General features: G+C 36.5%; 1 protein-coding gene and 1 long non-coding RNA gene across 11 annotated transcripts in view; one reads left to right on the top strand and one right to left on the bottom strand.

The window, feature by feature from the left end:
• The window catches only part of LOC113098214 (neuropathy target esterase-like), a 29,802-nt gene extending 12,769 nt beyond the window's left edge, over positions 1 to 17,033 (bottom strand). For 3 of the 9 annotated variants that reach the window (XM_026263211.1, XM_026263208.1, XM_026263212.1), the window contains exons 1-24: positions 16,949 to 17,033; positions 12,517 to 12,599; positions 10,521 to 10,577; positions 9,903 to 9,990; positions 9,561 to 9,735; positions 9,342 to 9,482; positions 9,047 to 9,206; positions 7,985 to 8,065; positions 7,552 to 7,680; positions 7,373 to 7,453; positions 7,111 to 7,240; positions 6,937 to 7,011; positions 6,278 to 6,396; positions 6,022 to 6,189; positions 5,780 to 5,857; positions 5,457 to 5,662; positions 4,803 to 4,934; positions 4,063 to 4,186; positions 3,784 to 3,973; positions 3,492 to 3,641; positions 3,351 to 3,414; positions 3,100 to 3,268; positions 545 to 727; positions 338 to 456 (exon numbers count right to left, since the gene is read on the bottom strand). In XM_026263211.1, the coding sequence (XP_026118996.1) occupies positions 338 to 456; positions 545 to 727; positions 3,100 to 3,268; positions 3,351 to 3,414; positions 3,492 to 3,641; positions 3,784 to 3,973; positions 4,063 to 4,186; positions 4,803 to 4,934; positions 5,457 to 5,662; positions 5,780 to 5,857; positions 6,022 to 6,189; positions 6,278 to 6,396; positions 6,937 to 7,011; positions 7,111 to 7,240; positions 7,373 to 7,453; positions 7,552 to 7,680; positions 7,985 to 8,065; positions 9,047 to 9,206; positions 9,342 to 9,482; positions 9,561 to 9,735; positions 9,903 to 9,990; positions 10,521 to 10,577; positions 12,517 to 12,561 (2,864 nt within the window). In that variant the 5' untranslated portion in view covers positions 12,562 to 12,599; positions 16,949 to 17,033. Of the gene's footprint in view, positions 1 to 337; positions 457 to 544; positions 728 to 3,099; positions 3,269 to 3,350; positions 3,415 to 3,491; positions 3,642 to 3,783; positions 3,974 to 4,062; positions 4,187 to 4,802; positions 4,935 to 5,456; positions 5,663 to 5,779; positions 5,858 to 6,021; positions 6,190 to 6,277; positions 6,397 to 6,936; positions 7,012 to 7,110; positions 7,241 to 7,372; positions 7,454 to 7,551; positions 7,681 to 7,984; positions 8,066 to 9,046; positions 9,207 to 9,341; positions 9,483 to 9,560; positions 9,736 to 9,902; positions 9,991 to 10,520; positions 10,578 to 12,516; positions 12,600 to 13,279; positions 13,312 to 16,568; positions 16,749 to 16,948 lie in introns of those variants that run through there. The other 6 variants (XM_026263209.1, XM_026263210.1, XM_026263214.1 and 3 more) reach the window with 6 other exon arrangements.
• Positions 17,034 to 17,141: 108 nt separating this feature from the next.
• Positions 17,142 to 20,132, top strand: LOC113098209 (uncharacterized). Of its 2 annotated transcripts, XR_003288964.1 has the most exons (4): positions 17,142 to 17,273; positions 18,126 to 18,343; positions 19,629 to 19,720; positions 19,959 to 20,132. It is a non-coding gene; the product is annotated as an uncharacterized LOC113098209 (long non-coding RNA). The 2 variants fall into 2 exon arrangements; XR_003288963.1 differs by having other exon boundaries at positions 19,629 to 20,132.
• Positions 20,133 to 20,885: the final 753 nt, after the last annotated feature.

Genomic DNA, 20,885 nt, shown 5'->3' with positions numbered 1-20,885 from the left:
ATGAAAAAAGTGGGACTTATAGTCTGGAAAATACGATATATATAATTACAAAAGCGCACTAAAACACGCAAAAAAAATACAGATTATAAATAAGACTAAAATACAGACACAACTGAAAATAAGTGAATTGCAAAAAAAAAATGTGTGATTTTAAACTGTAGTTAAACAAAAGCCACTTTCCAAGGCTTTAAATCTGGCAAAACACCAAGGTTAGCAAAAACCATTCAATTTGTTATGCACAATCCTGCAGGAAAGGAGACTAAGGTAGAGCTGCAGATCATATCATCTCCCAATAATAAGACCATCTCTGGTATTATGACTGCTTGAAGTGACTAACCTGGCTCCGCCTCCGCCCAGCACTAGGGCTATGCTGTTTCCTGTGAGTACTCGAGCCAGCCGTGAGAAATCACTGTGTGTGTCTGCAGTCTTCTCAAAAACCTTTTCATATACCTCTCGCTGTTTAAGGCAACAACCACATCCTTTATCAAACACAAGGGTTATTAACAATCTTTGTTCTTTAAATCAACAGAAAGCTACATGTTACCAGTTTGGAGGGGCTTCTTCGTGAGAAAATTCTACGAGGGCACTTCAGGTGAAGGTGTCCAGAGCACCAGCTTCGCATGTTCAGCCATTCAACGGTTCTCGACGGACCTGGCCCGTCCTCACGATGCAGCAGAACTAACTGCTTCAGGGCCCGTACTGCTGTGTTCTCCAGCATCTGCTCCAACTGAGAAGGTAAGAACATGAATTCTGATTGGATCAGCTCCATCTGAAGTTAGGGGTGTGAATCTTTGGATAGACCGTGAATTGATTCAAGAATGAGAAGTTCTTGATTTATGGAAATTCGCGCAAATTCTCTCATCATATACAACAAAGTGCATATGTATGTGCGATGTAAGTGTAAGAGATTTCTTCATCATACAGTGTAGATTCACTGATTTTTAATGGGAGTGTTTTTAAAAGTGCATAAACTCACACTAGACTGAGCTTGTGATGATGTTCTTTGGTAATGAAATGTTCTTTGCTCGTTTACTGTAGCTGCTTTTTGAATAACAGAGGAATTGTAAACATTATAATAAGTAACTTAAGATGTTTCTGTTCATTTGTTATTATGTCATATTAAAAACATTAGGCTGCTTTTAACCTTATGCTGGCTGGAGATGGTTCACTTTCCGTCATTGAAACTAACTGAATAAATAATTAAATAAATTAACACCAAAATATCATGTATCGGTGATCTCACAGGCTTATGATAGGATAAATTGAGCATATCGCCCAACACTAATCTGATTCACAATGAGATTCGTTTTAACTCCATTCAACTTAATGATCTGCTTCTGTATTTTTTAAGTGCATTCACGGGATTAAGTACATACAGTACTTCTAATGCGTCTCAGGTGCAAAAATAAACTATTTAAGATCCTTATTGCACCAAGTAACTTGAAAGTAAACACTTTAAATTAGGGTGACCATACGGGCCATTTTTACAGGACGCATCCTTGCCAGGAGTTCTGTATGACATTCACGAGAGCTATAGAGAGCAGGGGCCCGTTCTTCGTACGTCGCTTATTACATCCGAGATCAAATGACACATCCAAGATGATATCATCGTGCTAATCATGATCTGGCTAATTGGGTTCTTCGAACACACCTGTTGTGTATGATTAGTATCGCTGGATTGAGTTATCTGAGATAACTGCGCGTTCATGTGTTGGTTTAAAAGGGGATGTGTATCGATACTCGAAACCATGATCAGCAGTGCAGCGATTGGCTGGTGGCAAGACGGCAATGTCATGACCTCATATAATTTAAAACGACACCTGACGAAAAACTTGACAAATTTCTGGACTTTTATAAGGAAACAGCCAAGCAAACAAAACTACATAAATGTTGTAATAGATACATGAGACAGATAATAGATACATGTTTTTATTTTATTATAATTTTTTTCATGATTCCCAATTATTTAGATTCCCAATTTATAATAGTTGTGCAGTCTTTACATTTTTATTTCAATGAAGAAATTATCCATTCATTTCATTTTATATTTGGACAGATTTGTTACGTGACAGCATTAATGAAAGTTTATTAAAATTAAAATAATGCACGACTCTATTATCTGTATAGCATGTGTGTAAGACTCTAATATAATTATGAAGTAATAATTTTATGACAAATAAATATTTCAGTGAGTAAAACTGGCTGTATCTAGGTTGTTATGGACTACACAGCATTTTTATATTATTTTTAAATAATTTTAAAAATAATTATTATTTTAAATTATTGTCACTGGATCACTACGATACTCTTGTAATAAAGTAGCGGTGGTAGCAGACATATTTTGAGTATCAGTTCTGGTTGAAAAGAAGCGATCTAATCCTGTTTACATTAATAAGCCTGCTCCTGAGCAGGTTTAAGCTAACGGACCTGTTGCTATGACAGCAGCTCCGGGATGAGCTTCGAAGAACCAAATGATCCAAGATCACGCCAAACCTTCAACATTCAAATCCAGCTAACTGAGTTAGCGACGTATGAAGAACAGGCCCCAGAGCAGATGACTACTAATGCTTGTCGTATTGCTCTCGCTGTACTTCAGTCTGATACTTTCAATGATCGTGCACAGCGACGCTTCAAGTCGAACGAATGAACAAACACGTGCGCGTTATTGCATTGAACATTCTCTGTAGATCTCACGTTCTCTGTAGATCTCACGAAATTGGTCCATTACATACAATATGTGTTGGTCAAACTACTTGGCTAACTACCTGGATGTTTTAGGCAGTATAGAAATCCAGGAAGTGTCCTGTATAAATGGCACATATGATCATCCTACTTTAAATATATGTACATAAAGGCTACTTGGAATATAACAAATTCTACAGTTCTTTAAAGTGATTCAAAAATCCACATTTCAAAATCAATTCATATGCATTGACATGATTTGTAATTGTTAACCTAAAGTCAAAATGTTTGAATCTTTCCCTGTGGGGTTTCAGCTTTCAACATTTTGGATACCAGCTCTGATCTTCAATCACAGCAATCCAGCTCACATATTTCACATGAGTGTGGAGAGAAACAACATTAGACTGAAACAAATACCTCTCCAAGTGCAGGCTCCTGGTCTCCAAGCCCCACAATGAGGATACAGTCAGCTTGTCGTATACAGCGTTGAGTCCATGGGGTCATACCACTGTCCGTCTGATACAGCACTATACGATTAATGTCCTCCTGCTGAGCCAACCAGCCTGATAACCTGTACTCATGAATACTAAAGGAAAACAAGCGTTTCAGATTGCAGTTTTAAAAATGAATGCATAATATTGTTGTTCTGATCTCAAACGTAGGCCCACCTGTCCAAAGCAGAAGCTCCAAGTCTCTCTCTGATGATGTCACTGGTTAGCAGCAGGGTTGGTCCTGATCGAAGGATGAAAGTGTGTTAGATTATGGGTCTAGATCATGGGCTTTAATAGTCTATCACTGCTTAAGTTTACCTATGGCGCTGAGGGCATGGCTGAGCTCCAAATTGAAGGCATTGATTGGTACATCATCACAAACAGGAAGCACTGCCACAGTGGAGAGATTACTAGCTGGGTTAGTGACGTCCGGACTCGACGCTACACTTGGCAGACCCAAAGCGGAGCCTAGAGAAAGGATTCATTTCTTTACTCTTTCTTTGTTTAAACACATAGAGAAAGCTCAGCTTCCTATTCTTGGTTCCTAAAATGGACTTTACTGAAGCATTGAATGCAATGTGAATGATTAATGTTTGGTTTTTGGACACACTTGAGAAAGGTCCACGGGGCTGCTGGAGGTTCCCCAGAATCTTCTGCCCCAGCAGATGGATCAAGCGTGTCACCACCTGCGGGTATCTTCTCTTAATGTTGTTGAGCGTTCCTTCTGGAAGCTTCACCAGCTCAGTGTCTCTGACTGCATGGACTGTGGTGGCACGAGGCTGTCGAGTCAAAGCCTCCACCTGAGAGAAAGAGAGACAGTTCAGCGATCCTTAATTCAGTTTAGATTAGTTTAGACCCTTTGGCCTTCATTCCAGAGCTTTAAACTCACAACTCCAATGAGATCTCCTCTGCCATACTCTCCAACAAGCTCCTTCTTCCCATTTGCTTTTCGGATGACAGAACGCAGTCGTCCATTCAGCACAATATAGGTACAGTCGGACTGATCATCTTGCCTATGGACCACAACAAATTTAATGATATTAATTACTTGCATATTGACTGAACATGTACACTACTGTTTGGTGTCACAATAGTTTTTGAAAGACATTTATTCAAAAGATTTTTACATTGTTACAAAAATATTTTGATTTCAAATAATTGTTGTTCTATTCATCAAAGAATCCTGACCCCCAAAAAATTTGATCATTATATTAGAATGATTTCTGAAAGATCACTGAAGACTAGAATAATGATGCTCAAAATACAGCTTTGTAATAAGGAATAAATTAACAAATAGAAAACAGTTTTTTAAAATGTTATAATTTTACTATATTAAAGTATTTGTATTATAGAAATGCAGCCTTGGTGAGCATCATAGACTTTAGAATTTTTTTTTTTTTTTTTTGCGAAACCAAACATTTGAACACTAGTGTACTGTAGAAAATTTTTTACATCCTAAAAGTACATATGAAAATAATATTTATTAAGATTTATTATCTAAATCAATTATCCAAACAACATTTCTCATTCAGAGTTGTTTTTGAAGTATTACCTCTGAAAGTTTTCAGCTAAAGGAAATGTTACAATGAACTGAATAAAAAAACATTTCATGTGAGAGAGTAGTGGTACCTGTACAGGGCCCGTCCGGCTTCAACAGCCATCCAGTCAATGGCGAAATCCATCTGCCGTACAAACGGGGACATGCGGATAGCCACGGTGTGAGCTGCACTGAGAACTACACTTGGCTGCTCACGCATGATCCTACATGGGGCAGCACAATCACAGACAATATGACTCTACTGATGTAGATTTGTTCTTTGTTTTAAGTGAGATTTGCAATAGGTAGAGTGCCATCCAAAAGACTGAAGGTTTGAGAGCCTGGGTGAAATCAGCTGCATGACTACCGTATTTTCCGGACTATAAGTCACACTTTTTTTCATAGTTTGGCTGGTCCTGCGACTTATAGTCAGGTGCGACTTATTTATCAAAATTAATTTGACATGAACCAAGAAAAAACAAAGAGAAAACATTACGGTCTGCAGCCGCGAGAGGGCGGTCTAAGCTGCTCAGTGCTCCTGTAGTCTACACTGAAGACATAGAGCGCCCTTTCCCGGCTGTAGACGGTAATGTTTTCTCTTGGTTCTTGTTCTAAATAAATGCAACTTATAGTCCAGTGCGACTTAAATATGTCTTTTTCCTCGTCATGAGGTATTTTTGGACTGATGCGACTTATACTCAGGGGCGACTTATAGTCCGAAAAATACGGTATATAGAAATACTCACTCGTATAAGTCAGATTTGGAGATCTTGAGGTAGGTACAATCCCGCTCAGCTTTGATGGTGAAGATGAGCGGCTCTCCTGTGAGTACAGCCAGTTGTCCAACCATCTCACCCGGATGGGTCACAAACAGACACACTGCTTCCTGCTTGTCAATCATCTTCTGATAGACATGAAGACAACCAGACAGGACGAAGTGCAGACTAACATCCTATAGAAAAGCAGAGGAAGAAACAATATTACAAAGACTACAATAGGTTTCATCCGTATGAGAGATCTAAGGTTTGCCAAATAAATTGGGCTGAAGAAAAGAAATGAGAATGAGCACCTGGTCTCCCTGCCTGGCTAACACAGATCCAGCTTTAGCATGATGAAACGTCACCCTCCCGTTCAGCAGCGCAGGGTCCTGATGATGAAAGAGGGCATATGAGGAAAGCGCATCACACAAGTCCAGCGAAACAGAGACAGGTGTGGAAATCAGAGGAGAACTGAAGTTCATGTGAAACTGCTTCATTTTACTGGACTATGAGCTTTGACAATGAACTGTAGCGCATGCATACAGAAAGATACCTCAATCTTCATGAGTTTGAGAATCTCTTTCTGGGCCTCCTCGAACAGTGCAGCATTAGGTCGTCCTTGAAATGGAGTAAAAATGTTCTCCATGCCCGACTCCTCCTCAGGATACAAATACACACTTGAAGGAACCTCATCCACAGTCACCTTCCTCTCCCGCTGCTCCTGGGTCACAGAAAACAAGATTGAATTCTTTTATTAATACAGATTGTGTTAGTATGTGAAAGGTGTTCAAACGAGTGTAAAAACTCACTCGTGTGAAAGCAGGTGGAGTTTTCCTCAGCAGATTTTCCTCTCCATCCTCAGCGGATACAGAGATCCGGCCTCTCTCATAAGCCATGTCGAAATCTGAACGCAGACTCTTCTGAATTCCTGTACAACATTCATTAGTTCAGCAATAACATCACAGCATGATACATTCTTATTGTATAAATTATGTTTTATATATATATGCACATTGTAACTGTATAAATTCTATAATATTATTGTACATTATATTGTACACATTATAATAATATTATATTATTCACTACTGTTCTAAAATTTGGGTTCTGTTTGATTTCTGTAGGTTTTTAAAAAAAGTCTCTTATGCTCACCAAGGCTGCATTTATTTGATAAAAAAAAACAAACAGTAACGTTATTATTTAAAATAACCGTTTTCTATTCTAATCTATTTATTTTTCTTGTGATCTCAAAGTTGAATTTTCAACAGCCTTGAAGCAATCTTCAGTGTCACATGATCCTTCTGAAATCATTCTGATATGCTGATTTTATCATCATCGATGTTGAAAACAGTAATGCAGCTTTTTGTGAAAATGGCTATTTTTTTTTTTTTTGGATTCTTCGATGCATAAATATCTAAAAAGAATAAATTGATAAAAAAAGCTTTTGAAAAATTCAAATAGCACCTACCTGCGATGTCTACAGGCATGGATATGGTCCTACTGAGTGTCGGTGTTGTGCCACCATCCTTCCCTTGATCCCCACCTGCAGACACTCACTGTTCAACAAAAATCTATAGGCATCTAACATCTCTCAACTTGAGGCATATAGGCAATAAAGAGATATAATGATGTCATGCCTCACCAGAAGCATTTTGAACAGCGGCCTCACGGTGTTTATCAGGAACGGTGAGACTGCCGAAGCGTCTGCTGTGTCGTACCGGACTGGAGCGTGATGCATGAGGAGAGGCAGGAGAGGGACGAGCCTGCATGTCCTAAAAGAAGATTGACAGAAAGGAAATAGTAAATAAAATCTAAAATAAAAACAACTATAGCTTTTGTGTGCTAGCAACCAGTCATAAGAAAGCAAGCGAGTGTGCATTGAGCGTGCATGTGTGTTCACTCACATGGCTGAAGAGCTCATTGGTGAGCCCCAGATAGTTGTGCAGGGCCAAAACAGTCACTCTCTGAAGACGGACCATGATGATCTGCAGACAGGACACAACAGGAAACATATTCTCAATTATGTGCAGTGTCCTTACAGACAACAATGGAGTCTTCTGAGCAATTTAAAAAAAGGCCAGACCTGAACCACCCGCACAAGGCTCTCTGGGTATTTCTCAAAGATGGACAGAAAGGCATCGACAGGCAGTCTGAGGACAGTGGACACTTCTGCCGCTCTCGCTGAGACTGTTTTATAAGGTCTCTGGTGACCCTGAAATACACAAACATTCAAACCTGAGAGTTTTATGCATAGTATCCAGAATATGTCAGTTCCTGTAAGCATTTTCACAAAAATTGCTACTTGATCTTATGGGGCTTTTTTAGATAAGGGAAGAAAAAGTGAAAGAAACAGGAACAGGAAAGTAAACTAAATACAGGAACAGGATATGGAACGGGCACAGGAAAAATTAAAGAGAGACAAACAAAGGTTGTGTAACATTTTATAAAGTAACTGGGTTTCCTGTCCTGTTAAACAGCATCAGCACACAGAGAATGGAATTGTGGGTGTGACTTACTGTGATGACATCAAGGATGCTTAGCAGACTGTGAACACTGTCTCCAGGGTAAACCTCTTTGACAACTCCATCCTTTCCATCCTTATGGGAGAGAGAGGCGAGTCATAGTTTAATGCTTCAAATAAAATAATTAGAAAAAAGTGGCAGTTGCCAAGGAAGCATTTCTCATTTTCTTTTATCACTAAAACATTACCTAAAATGAAAGGGATAGTTCACCCAAAAATAAAATTCTGTCATCACTCACCCTCATGTTGTTCCAAACCCATAAGACCTTTGTTCATCTTCAGAACACAAATTTGATGCATTTCGAGAGCTCTCTGACCCTCCCATTGACAGCAAGGATATTACCACGATCAAGGATCAGAAACGTAGCAAGGATCGTTAAAATAATCCATGTGACATCAGGAGTTCAACCATGACTTTACGAAGCTACGAGAATACTTTTTGTGCTAAAAAAGAATTAAATAAATAACAACTTTAGTCAAGAATTTGTCTCTCCCGTGTCAACCTATAACGCAATTTTGGAGTACGTAAACAACGCATATATGCAGATACGCTGGTTTTTCGTTGTTTATGCTTTGACCTGAATGTAAACAACGTACCAGTGTACTGTGTATACTCTCCTATATGGCGCTATACGGTGAAGCGGAGGAGACAAATATTTTAATAAAGTCATTATTTTTGTTTTCTTTGCACACAAAAATTATTATCGTAGCTTCGTAAAGTTATGTTTGAATCACTGATGTCACAAGGATGATTTTAACAATCTCCTTGCTACGTTTCTGGACGTTGATCATGTAAGGACCCTTGCTGTCTATGGGAGGGACTGAGAGCTCTCGGAATGCATCAAAAATATCTTAATTTGTGTTCTGAAGATGAACGAAGGTCTTACAGGTTTGAAACGACATGAGGGTGAGTAATTAATGACAGAGTTTTCATTTTTGAGTGAACTAACCCTTTAAAATAAAAACAGAAAATACACAAACTAATTCAAAATCTTAATAAAATCTATAATATTACCTCAATGATACTAAACTAAAATTGGATCAGAGATTCACACACCTGTCCAGTAAGACACAACTCCAGCTTTCCATCCTGTACCACATATATGCTACTATCAGGCTGACCGGGTCTGAAGACATATTCGCCCTGCTGGAACTGCAGAAACACCATGTGCTTACACAGCTCCAGGAACAACGGCTTCTCGAAGTGCCCCAACACACTGCAGGAGACACGCCACACCAAAAACATACATTATATGTGTATCATACTTTACATTCCATAATGCATGGGAGTGATAAAGTTCACTTTAATTTCACTCTTGATGTGAATCAGTTCAGAAACAATGGGAGCGTACCGCACGTTCTTCAGCATGTAGAGCACCTCAGATGGCAGGTGCGAATTGGCCACGTCGAACTCTGTGAGATCTGCCTCCAGCACTGACGGAGGAGGTTCCTTCATCTGCAGAGTGGGCACTTCCTTCTTAAAACGCAGGATCCTGAGAAACAGACACGAAATTACACCTGATCATCTGAGCCAATGAACATCACCAGATAACTGCATTACAGAAACCTACTTTTTGGCAATGTTCAGCATCTTCTGTTTCTTTTTGAGGCGGGGCCTGGAGGACGAAGCGGAGCCCACTAACGAAGAGGTGGACTGAGACACCTTCCTCATAATCTTCCTCCCATAAAACAAGACTTTGTCTCTTTTACGAAAGCGATACTTCGGGGCTTCCTGAGCCTCCAGTTCTGAGAGAAAGAAATGTTTTTGAATATATATAAATTATATAAAAACTTTTAAGACCAATTCAAGAAATTTCAAAGCATAAATTAAAGGGAATATTAACAGCACTTTACTTGACAAAAATAGAAATATACAAAATATTCATTTGACATAAGAGTTTTAGAGAACTAACTGCGGAGCTGAATTCTGCGCATGACAAAAAATATGAGGACAGCGATGAGGACGATGGCGACTCCAGCGCCAATTATTATTCCCACCACCTGTGCAGAAACAGGACAGTGAGAAAACAATTAAAATGTGTATCGGTTGGTTTCAGTGTGAGATACATGTGTCATGAAACCAAGGTAGGGCAACATTCAAAACAGATTTAAATTGTAATTAAAGGCAGCATTTATTTCAAATGTTGTAAAATGCTTATTTAATAAGTAAATACTGTTCTTTTGAATTTTTTCAAGGAGTCCTGAAAAAAATATATCACATTTTCCACAAAAATATTAAGCTGTTTCCAACTTTTATCATATAAAAACCTATCGATCAACAAATCAACATATTAGAATGATTTCTGAAGGATCATGTGACACTGAAGACTGGAGTAATCATGCTTTGCCATCGCAGGTATACAATACATTAAAATAGAAAACAGTTATTTAAATTTTAGTAATATTTTTAACATATATTTGTATACAAATGTCAGTATTTATTTGTAATCCATATTTAAAAAATGAGATATCTGCACAATTCTGCCACAGCTATGATTCAGTGTGACAGTGTTAAATGAGTGTTTACTGACCATGCTGGTCTGCAGCTGATCCTCCACTAAACTCTTGATGTTTCCAAATCTGTCCAGCTAAAAAACACACACAAGATGTTAATATAGCCAGCTTTTATGTAAGAACACAAGACTCCCATAATTATGTAAACCTTTCCTCTCCATTGTGCCTTCATTCCTTCAACCATTCCCACTCTGTCGCTCTCCTACTCACTCATTCTTCTCTTTCTCAGCTCATTTATTTTCAATAAAGCATTGTTAAGAAGGCCAAGTGTTTCTAAAGAAAAATGACACTGAAATGTTTTTTTTTTTTTTCCTGTAAAAATATCTAGGTTTAGAACAACTTGAGGGTGAGTAAAAGATGACAGAATTTAGATTTTTGGGTAACTTATCTCTTTCAACCAATTCATCTTCTCATTTATTTATTCATTTTTTTGTAAAGCATTTTTTTTTACTTTATTCTCTGAAAACCATATCTTAATCCTACTCAGCTGTACTACGCCTGTATTTATTTGAGAAAAAATGACATACAATACAATGTTAATTTTGATATTTATTTAGAAGACTTAATACCTTAAATATTTTTGCTTCTCAGGTACACCTTGATTTGATAATGTTTAGCTATTTGTACTGTAAATAATAAAAAATACTGAACACTAAGGTTTTTTTTTTTTTTTGCAGTAATGATTATTTTATTTATGTATTTATTTTTGCAGAGAATGATGGAAATTCACTTCAGAATGAGCTTCATTCGCCAAGCATGCATTGCAACATTCTTAAAAATGAAGAAGTATGTGAAAACAGAAGTGGTGTTATATCTGCAGTGTCTCTGGTGGAAACCACACAAGGATGTAGATGTTAACACATCCTCAGACTTTATCACAACATCATTTTTATGAACTCGGAGTGTATTTAGAATCTCTCTTAAATGTCACTTAAATTTGTATCTGCTCATTGTCTTCAATGTGCACTACATATTTGAAGTTAAACTAGTGTGATCTCAACACGGCAGAGACTTTTTCATATGTCTTCTAGGTCATTATATTAATGCACTTTTCACCTCAAGTGGATATACATTATTTGAATATTAAAAAAAAAAAAACTTGTATCCAAATGTTTAATTGCACTTTTATCAAACCTTAATATAAACTGTTTATGGACTAAAAAAATGCATGGACAGTCCAACAATAAGATGTGACATAAGCAAATAGGCCCTTGTGATTTGTAATCTTTGGACCGAGATATGAATTTGTGCAATCCTGCATGATAACTGCAAGGCATCTATCTTCTAACTAAACACTCACTTTGCCTATCATGATAGAGAAAAAAAAAAACTGTTCTGTTCAGCATTACAGATCACACCAACAAACCTTTCTAAACAAGTCATGTGATCACAACAGCTGCAGACAATCTGCCCAGCTACAAAACACAGCTGGCAATGACTTGCACAAAGAATATTACAAAGAGAAGGAAAAGAAGGTTGTAAAACAAAAGTGAACAGCTGCTGATATTGACGAATGAACAGATTGGTGGAAGCAGGGGCGGGGTTTCTGAAGGAATGTAAATGAGGTGCAAGGTGCATGATGGGAATCTGTGTGAGTGAATAAAGAGATTCAGCAAGAAGTCCTAATCAAAACGTAAGGGATTTCCCCACAATACTTCACTGTGGGTTTTTAACTGAGGACAGAGAAATATTTTCTAGTTGTAAAAAGTTTACCAAAACGTGCAGCCTTTCATAAATGCCTCAATAAATATTCATGCACTTAGTAAACAAAGGAACGGATTTACAGCAGACTTTTCCACTGTTATCAAAACAGGCAGCCCGCTTGTTACTAACCATGTGAATATGTAAATGAGAACATTTACCAAGGGTTTTCAAATGTAAATTGGTCCGCAGTGTAATTTGGAGTCAGAATTTGGAGAAACATGTGAACGCTCAGATTGAGAGCGTTCAGGTCTGTGTATGTGTGTGTGTGTGTGTGTGTGTGAGGTAAAGCATTAGGGTGGTGCTGCTCACCTGTGGAGGTTCTGTGGACTCTGGGCCTGATGTGCTCTGTCCCATTCTACCTCAACACACAGCCGGGCCATCAACGACAGATGCTGCAACACACGGCAAGACAACCGGCTTCATGCAACATGCACAAACACATTCAGTAAAAATCACTGCAGACAGCCAAGAAAAAAAAATTGCTATGCACATATTCAGTCACATTACAGGAATCAGGTGGATGCATTTTAAATTAAAAATAAAATAGTACTAGATTATCAAACAGATAGTACCCTACGATTTACATTATAAGATAAATACAGAGGGAATCATAAAAACGGAATTTACAGTATAACACGGAATATCACAAGTAGGTCATTACACTTAAATCAAAATGTGATATGGACTAGAATCTGTTAATATTAAACTGCAAAAATACTAGTATTTAGATATGAATTCTGCATGTTCTGTGTGTCTTTGTGTGAATGAATGGCACAGATGCACGGTTTTGTACTGAAGTGTGCGTGACGCCTGCAGTGATTTCAGCCTCTGCCGCCTCAATATATGATCATGATCTGCTCTGAGAGTCACTTCATGAGCATTTGACCGTTTATTTGGAGAACAAAAAATTGTTGTATCATATACAAACATAAACTTAAACGTCTTTACAGCAACCAGTCAAAATAAAAGTTTGGCTTAACTTGAAGAAACTGTGACAGACTAAATGTAATGATTGCTAGTACTACTGCTAAAAAATTTACTGTTAAAACATTATTAATAAAGGAATATTTACCAGAATTTATTCTGTTACACAACACAGTATTTCTGAAAAGAAAAAAAAGAAAAAAATACATTATTTTGTATACAATCAATTAGAGTTGATCAGAATTAAACAAAACCATTCAAATGAATCTCAGAAAATTTATGGAAAACAGAATGTGGTAAAAATAAAACCACATTCTAATTAATTGCTGTTAAATAAATTTCATGATTTCAATTAATTATATACTTTTGATTAATAAAATTTAATTTAACCATTAAAACAGTTTAGTCTGGAAAAAACTGAATCCAGAAAATAGGGCTCTAAACAGATCATGGATGATGATTGAACAGTACAGCTTTTCAGTCATGTTACAATTCACAATATGTAGTAATAACTACAGTATACCACGTAATTTTCTTATAAAATATCATTTTTTGACACGAATTTGTCATTAATATTTTCAATTATGTATAAAGCATATTACAGTGCTGTTACAACTGGATGCTAGTCTTTTATTAATTGAAATAAAGATTAAATTAAGATAAATATAAGATGAAACACTTGAACTTACAAATCTTAAATGGTATTTAGAAATGTTGCATTGGCAACTTAATTTAAATAAAAGTTTAATTACTAAAATTAATAAAACTAAAGCTGAACAGCTGAACACATTTTAGCACAGTTACTAAAATTCAAAAAAAAATTAAAATGAAAACTAAAATTATCACATAAAAGCTATAAATGCAAAAAAAAATAACACTGCCAGAAATGTTGCTTTGGGAACTAAACTGAAATAGAAATAAGTTCAAGTACTAAAATTACTCAAACTAAAACATGAATAAAAAAATTATTAAAGCTATATATATATATATATATATATATATATATATATATATATATATATATATATATATATATGTATGTATGTATGTATGTATGTATGTATGTATGTATGTATGTATGTATGTATGTATATATATATATATATATATATATATATATATATATATATATATATATATATATATATATATATATATATATATATATATATATATATACTAAAACTAAAAATGACAATTCCTAAAACTCAAACTGAAAATATAAACATGAAAAGCTACACATGGTAAAATAACACTGGCATTTTATAATATCTAAACCTACATAAAAGTATTTTATAAAAAACATAACATTTTCAGTAATGTGCACCATACAAGCACACAAACAAGTACAGCCAGTATTTAAGTATGCCAGAAATGATTAACTGCATTTGGCAAATGGAGAAATAAACATTGTTTGCATATTAGTAGTGTTAATGTAAACAGTGTTAAAAAACAGGTCAGTCAAACATCACAATCAGCAGAGAAATCTATCCAATCACAGGCCCTCCCCAAACTGATGTCATCATCCAGACAACCAGACAGACACTTAATAAAACACACACACACACATATATATAACTGTACAGTGTGAGTGTGAATTTAATACTGATAACTTCCCTGTTCCTTTCACATCAAGGGCTGCACGAGCAGACTGCGTATACACTGAACCACACACATGCTGATTTTGCTGACGTCTGCAGCAAACAACACAAGCCCTTCTTGTTCAGCACACACACACACACACACACACACACACAGAACCTCCAACAAACACACATGCTGACCTCCCATCTACACCTAAAAAACTGAGCATGAATCTATCTAAAGCCATTCACTGATGACGTCAGAACAACTGAAATCACTGAGGGTGGACAGAGAGGATTAGATTACTGAGATGATCACACGTCTGATTCTGAGTGTGTCTGCACTGCTGATGGCTGGAGACTGAGAGTTTACTGTTTCTACAGATGAAAGAGCTGCAGCGAGTGATTGTATCACATTCAGATTGATTATAGGCATAGATCGCATTGAAAATCTCTGACATTCAATAACCCGCTATAGAATAACAAGAGAGGGAATGAAAACCACAGGGCAATAATGACAGGAGGAAGAGATAGAAAAGCTGAAAAGCCAGTATTCGTTACTCACTAATGGGCACCTTCTAATAGCTATTGTCTTCAGTTAACAATGCTCTTACTATGCACCCTTAAACATGAGAGCAGAAGAAAAGATGGCCACATACACACTTACAGACACAGTTTTGTTTTAAAGCCCCCAACTGACAAATACAACACTCGATGATTCAATAAGAACCATCAAAGCTGCAAAGCGGAGACTGTCACGATATAAGACATGTTCAGTGGTCAAGAAGTGTGAGGTTAAACACAATGTGAACATCCTTGATTCCAAATTCTATGCATACAGATTTTGCGGCGTGACAGAGACGACTCATGTATAAACTCAAGCATGACTTTGATGGGAACAACTGCTACTACTTACAAAATAATGCCTGAAAGAAGAAGGGTGAAAGAAGAGGGGTGAGGAATGTTTTAGTAAGGTGAACTATCCCTTTAACATCGAAAGACGGTGCCATTCAATTTTGGGGACCTAAAATGTTCAGCCAAAACAATGAGAAATAAAATGATTTTTCCAGTTTCAGTCAAGATAGGTTGGAGGGCCAAAACCACTGACCGAAAAATGAATGCCACTCTGATAGTGTGTTCTGACTGTGTCAGTTATAAACTTATCAGAGCAGTGTGTGCACACTTTACCATGACCACAAATAATGCCAGAGTAGAGATATGCAACATTTGTTCAGCTGTACACCCTAAACAGCATATTTTGGCTTTTCAGATTGAAATAAATGTAATTTTTAATTTGAATTTGGTGTTTTTGTTATAAGAAAATTACGTTTTTCTAGCCATAAAAACAAAAATAATAATTTCGAATGATACACTAAATTTCGCAATATACATGATATTTCAAATAAATAAATGATAGAGCAAATATTTAAAAGCGTGAGTCATGCTTTTGTAATTCAGATTAGTTTAGTAATTAATTAACCAGCAATTCAGCCTAGTATGGCAAAATAATGACCATTTTGTATGATTTTAATAAACAGATACAACCAAGGTCAAGCTCTCTCAGGTGGGATGAACACAAACCACCATTTTAAGGTTGGTCTCTTTAAAACTAGCTACTTTTCATGCTACATTAATTGTATAGATAATTTGTCTATCTTTTCTAATAGTAAATGAACAACAGCTAATGGGATTAGTAGTGGGACACGAAACTCTACCCTACTGTACGTGTATTAAGAAATAGAGCTCGCTTTTCCAGATCTTTGTATCTTCTACTGCTCAAAGTCCATCACATGCTGCTATAGCATAATATATATGACAAACCAGAATCCATGAAACATAATTTACGCTCATCACCGTGTGATATGAAACGCAGAACACATCGTCAGATGATGAAATAATGAAACAGAATCACATGGATGTGTCTCATCAGCTGATCATGGGTTCAAACATGTCTCAGCAAACAAGCTAATCCAATGAGCATTAATAAACTGATCGCAGATATGTGTGTGTTATTGAAAGCGATGACTCAGCCGTGAGGTCTGGATGTTTTCTGTCCGTGTTCGGTGTGATGCTGCGCGGTGACCTCGGCGGAGCAACACTGCGCACCATCTGCGACCTCCACCGGCAAACTAACACTACATATTCACTCTTCTCTCACATAATCCGGGTAAACATTTGATTGTGCTTGTTTGGTTTATACCATAGACTGTATAAAAACAGGTTTATATCCATACCTGAAAGCGACGGTCCGTCCTGATCTTTCAAAACAACGGTCAAACCGGAAACATCCGCTCAGAGCTCTGTGTAGACTCCGCCCAGTCAGTGCAACAACCAATCAGTGAAGTCAACCCGACCAATCAGAATTGAGGAAAATGACTTTCACTGATTCCCTCCCCCACTGTTATTTATCAAACGTTCTTCTTAGTTTTTAGCTTTCTGACGTATGATTTAGTCCTTACAGAAACACCCTGACAGGAAAATGTAAGAAGTGATGGATGATTTTTATTAGGCAGGTTTTTTTAGACTATACAAACCACACCACATGAGTGACTCACATGGGTAAGTCTTCTATTGAAGAAATGATGATTAACTATTATATATTTATAACACACGGTTGTAATATTTCAACATATGGTGTTAAGTAATGATGTCAAAGTCAACACTATTCAGTAACCATCCTAAATTTAAGCAAGTGAAAGCAAAGCAAAATGTAAATTTAAGGTACATATCTATAACTCTGATCTATGCTTAGATAAGAGCAGTGTGTTTCAAGGAAGATACAATTCTCTGAATAAGTCAGATATTAACTTCAGAGGATATGGGTAAGATGAGCTGGACAGTTAAAGGATCAAATTGAATGTCATTTAACAAAATGATTAAATTCTGATTGTATTGAGAAATTTCCTAATCTCATTCTGAATCGTAATAATTAAGGCTTCTCTCTGGGGTGGATCCTCATGTATTTCTTGAGCTCTATTTTTTACTTTAAAGCTATTCCCACACTGATTACATGTGAATGGTTTCTCCCCAGTGTGGATTTTCATGTGTTTTTTGTTTTGGAGAGTCCATAAAACCATTTTCACATTGATCACTCCTGTATACGGCTTCACTCCAGTATGAACTTTCATGTGATGCTCAAGATTTTGTTTGTTTGAGAATGACTTTTCACTCTGATTATACATGGCTTCCCTCCGTTGTGGATCATAATAATTAATAATAATAATAATTAATAATTAATAATAATAATTCCTTACATTTATATAGTGCTTTTCTAAGCATCATCATGTGACTTTCAGCGTGTGATGAATTTGTGAAACTCTTCCCACATTTACTGTATGGTTTCTCTCCAGTGTGGATCCTCGCGTGCTGCCTAAGATTTTTTGTGTGAAATTCTTCCTGCACTTTTCACAGGTGAATGGTTTCTCTCAAGTATGAAGTCTCACGTGAAGCTCAAGACTCTCTTCCCACACTTCTCTCCGGCGTGGATTCTCATGTGTACCATAAGATTTGATGATTGTGTGAAGCTCTTCCCACACTGATCACATGTGAATGGCTTCTCCCCAGTGTGAACACTCATGTGAAGCACAAGGTTGTCTTTCCTTGAGAAACGCTTTCAACATTAAGTGCAGGTGAAAGATTTCTTGACTCTTCTTTTCTTTAAAAATGTATTGTTAGTCTGAGTGATTTTTCTGCAGGTTTGACATTATTTTTCTCTTCCACTTCACTCAGTTCTTCACTCTCCTCATTCTCTTCCATCAGCTTTGAAATAAAAGAAAAATCACTTTATTTCATTTCCAGTACATCAAAATTATTAAAAGAGAGAAATACAAAGTGAAAGCACATAAACTATTACAGTAATTTTGGTGCAATTTTATAAATGAAATGAAACTAAGAAGGTACACTTATTTTCCTGTTATTTTAAATATTACAGACACCAATCTCTTTTTTCTGAAGTGAAAAAGATTAAATTGATTTGATCAATGACACAATTGTCTAATGTTATGTTAAATTATTTAAAATTATTATTCAGCATTGCCATGATTCTGGCACCAACTATTTAGATTGAAATGTAACTTATTTTACTAAAAACTGTAATTATTAGTAAGCAGTGACTTCCATTCAGATGCATACAACTGCGGGAGACTGAAACGTTTAGATGTACGGAAGTTGTATGACCTAGAGAAGTCACCTCTCATATAGGGGTGTGTAATTCTTATCATACCATAATAATATAATTGTTGTTTTAATGATGTCCAAAATGACATTATCAAGTATGTCACTCACTTTACCAAAAACTTCACGGAGACAGTCAATTGCTTGGTTGCTAAATTAATCATCTGATTTGAAATAATCTATATGAATCAATGTTCCACCCATTTATTCATTTATAAAGAGATCATTCATTTATTGATTCATTTATCAATCACTCAATGAATTGCACATGACGCAAATATTACACATAACGTTACCCAATTTATCCAAAATCGTTACGGTCATTTTAGCCTTTATAACTCATTTAAAACAAGTTTTCGAGGTAACTCGCCAAAACTGCGTATTTAGACAACTGTGTGTGTGTGTGTGTGTGTGTGTGTGTTTTCCTCCGTTGAAGCTACTGGTGTGCTCTCTGAAGTGGATCAGTGTCTGTGTATGTTACAGCCGAACGCACAACCTTTTAAACTACGTTATATCCTACTTCACTGCACCGTTTAATGCCCTGATATACTTAAAACGAAATCGAAGAACGAACTGATATGACGTCATTTCAAACAAAATCAGGCCGTAACGAAGTACTTTTTGAGATACCATGACATTAATGCTGTAGGTGTAAAAACTAACTAGCCAAACATTTCAGTCACAGGAAAGAGGTAAGTGTGATTTCCTGAGGATAATGTCTCTTTTGTATTGTGTTTGCAGCAAACACTAGCGCTCCCAGATGGTCAAACACTGCCTGCTTGCAAATGATGTTCTCTTCTTTAGGATGAAAAGGAGAAGATCAGCAATCAATGGTAAATGCACTTGCTCTTTCTTTTGGTTGTTTTCATGCCTTATCTCCTCCTTGCCACTGCTGCTGTGGATTTTCTTGGCTCTTGTTGCTGCCCTCTACTGGAACAAAGTGGATATTGAAACCACAAGTTGTCAAAGCTGCATTATTTTTCTTAAAAACTTGTATTTTACAACACTCAAAGCTTTTACCCATTACCTCATTATTTCCCACTTGTTATTTCACCGGCTTGTTGATTCCAGAGAGAGTTTACGGAGATCACCAGATCTCGAAACGTGGGTCTGTGCTGAAGAGCTCTGGATTCAATTCTGTTCTCGAAGAGCCTACAGATACAAACACATATTATATATGATATTAGCTACAACCTGCTGCCTTAATTCCTCATCTGTAAATCGCTTTGGATGAAAGCATCTGATAAATGAATACATGTAAATGAAACACACTTCACATCATTAATGATTTTCACTCTGTCGCACATGACAATATAAACTATCCGTTACAATTTGAACACACTTGACAGATTTTTATGTCTACAAGCTTTGATCTAAAGGCTTTGCTTAAATTTAGCTGACAAGTATACATTGTCTCTTTAAATTTATTTCGTAATAAAAAAATAGATATTTTGAGATTTTAATAAGTTTAAATAACTTTGGGCTAGATTGTGAGACTCAGACACACACCATACTGTCTCTATGTTACTGCTGTGAGTGACGATCCGGTGGATTTTCTTCGCCCCAGTGTCAGTGATGCTATTGCTACTGAAACTGAAAGAAAGAAAAAGAAAGAAAAAAAACTGAATTGAACAACTAACATATTGCTACTTATTAGGCAATCACATAATAATTGCTGTTAATAGTGTTCGTCTGGTTGAGAGCATCTTGTATTCATTTTTCTGAAAATTCCTGTCATATGGACATAAAATGACAGTCACCACTGATAAGATACTACTAAATATTGTAAAAACTGAATTTTCTGTAGAGTTGAATTGAACAACTATTACATTCTACTAGAGTGATTTTCTAGAGTCAGCAAACAGTACACTGACTGAACTGCTGTGAAGAGAGAACTGAAGATGAACACCGAGCCGAGCAAGATAATGACTTGTTCTCGAGTCAAGAACCATTTCTGTCAGACGCGTCTGATTCAAGAACCGAGGATACTGCGCATGT

The sequence above is a fragment of the Carassius auratus genome, unplaced genomic scaffold (assembly GCF_003368295.1).
Source record: "Carassius auratus strain Wakin unplaced genomic scaffold, ASM336829v1 scaf_tig00216437, whole genome shotgun sequence".
Taxonomy (NCBI): domain Eukaryota; kingdom Metazoa; phylum Chordata; class Actinopteri; order Cypriniformes; family Cyprinidae; genus Carassius; species Carassius auratus.
The sequence above is the reverse complement of the archived record's forward strand: the minus strand, read 5'-3'. Positions and strand labels throughout refer to the sequence as shown.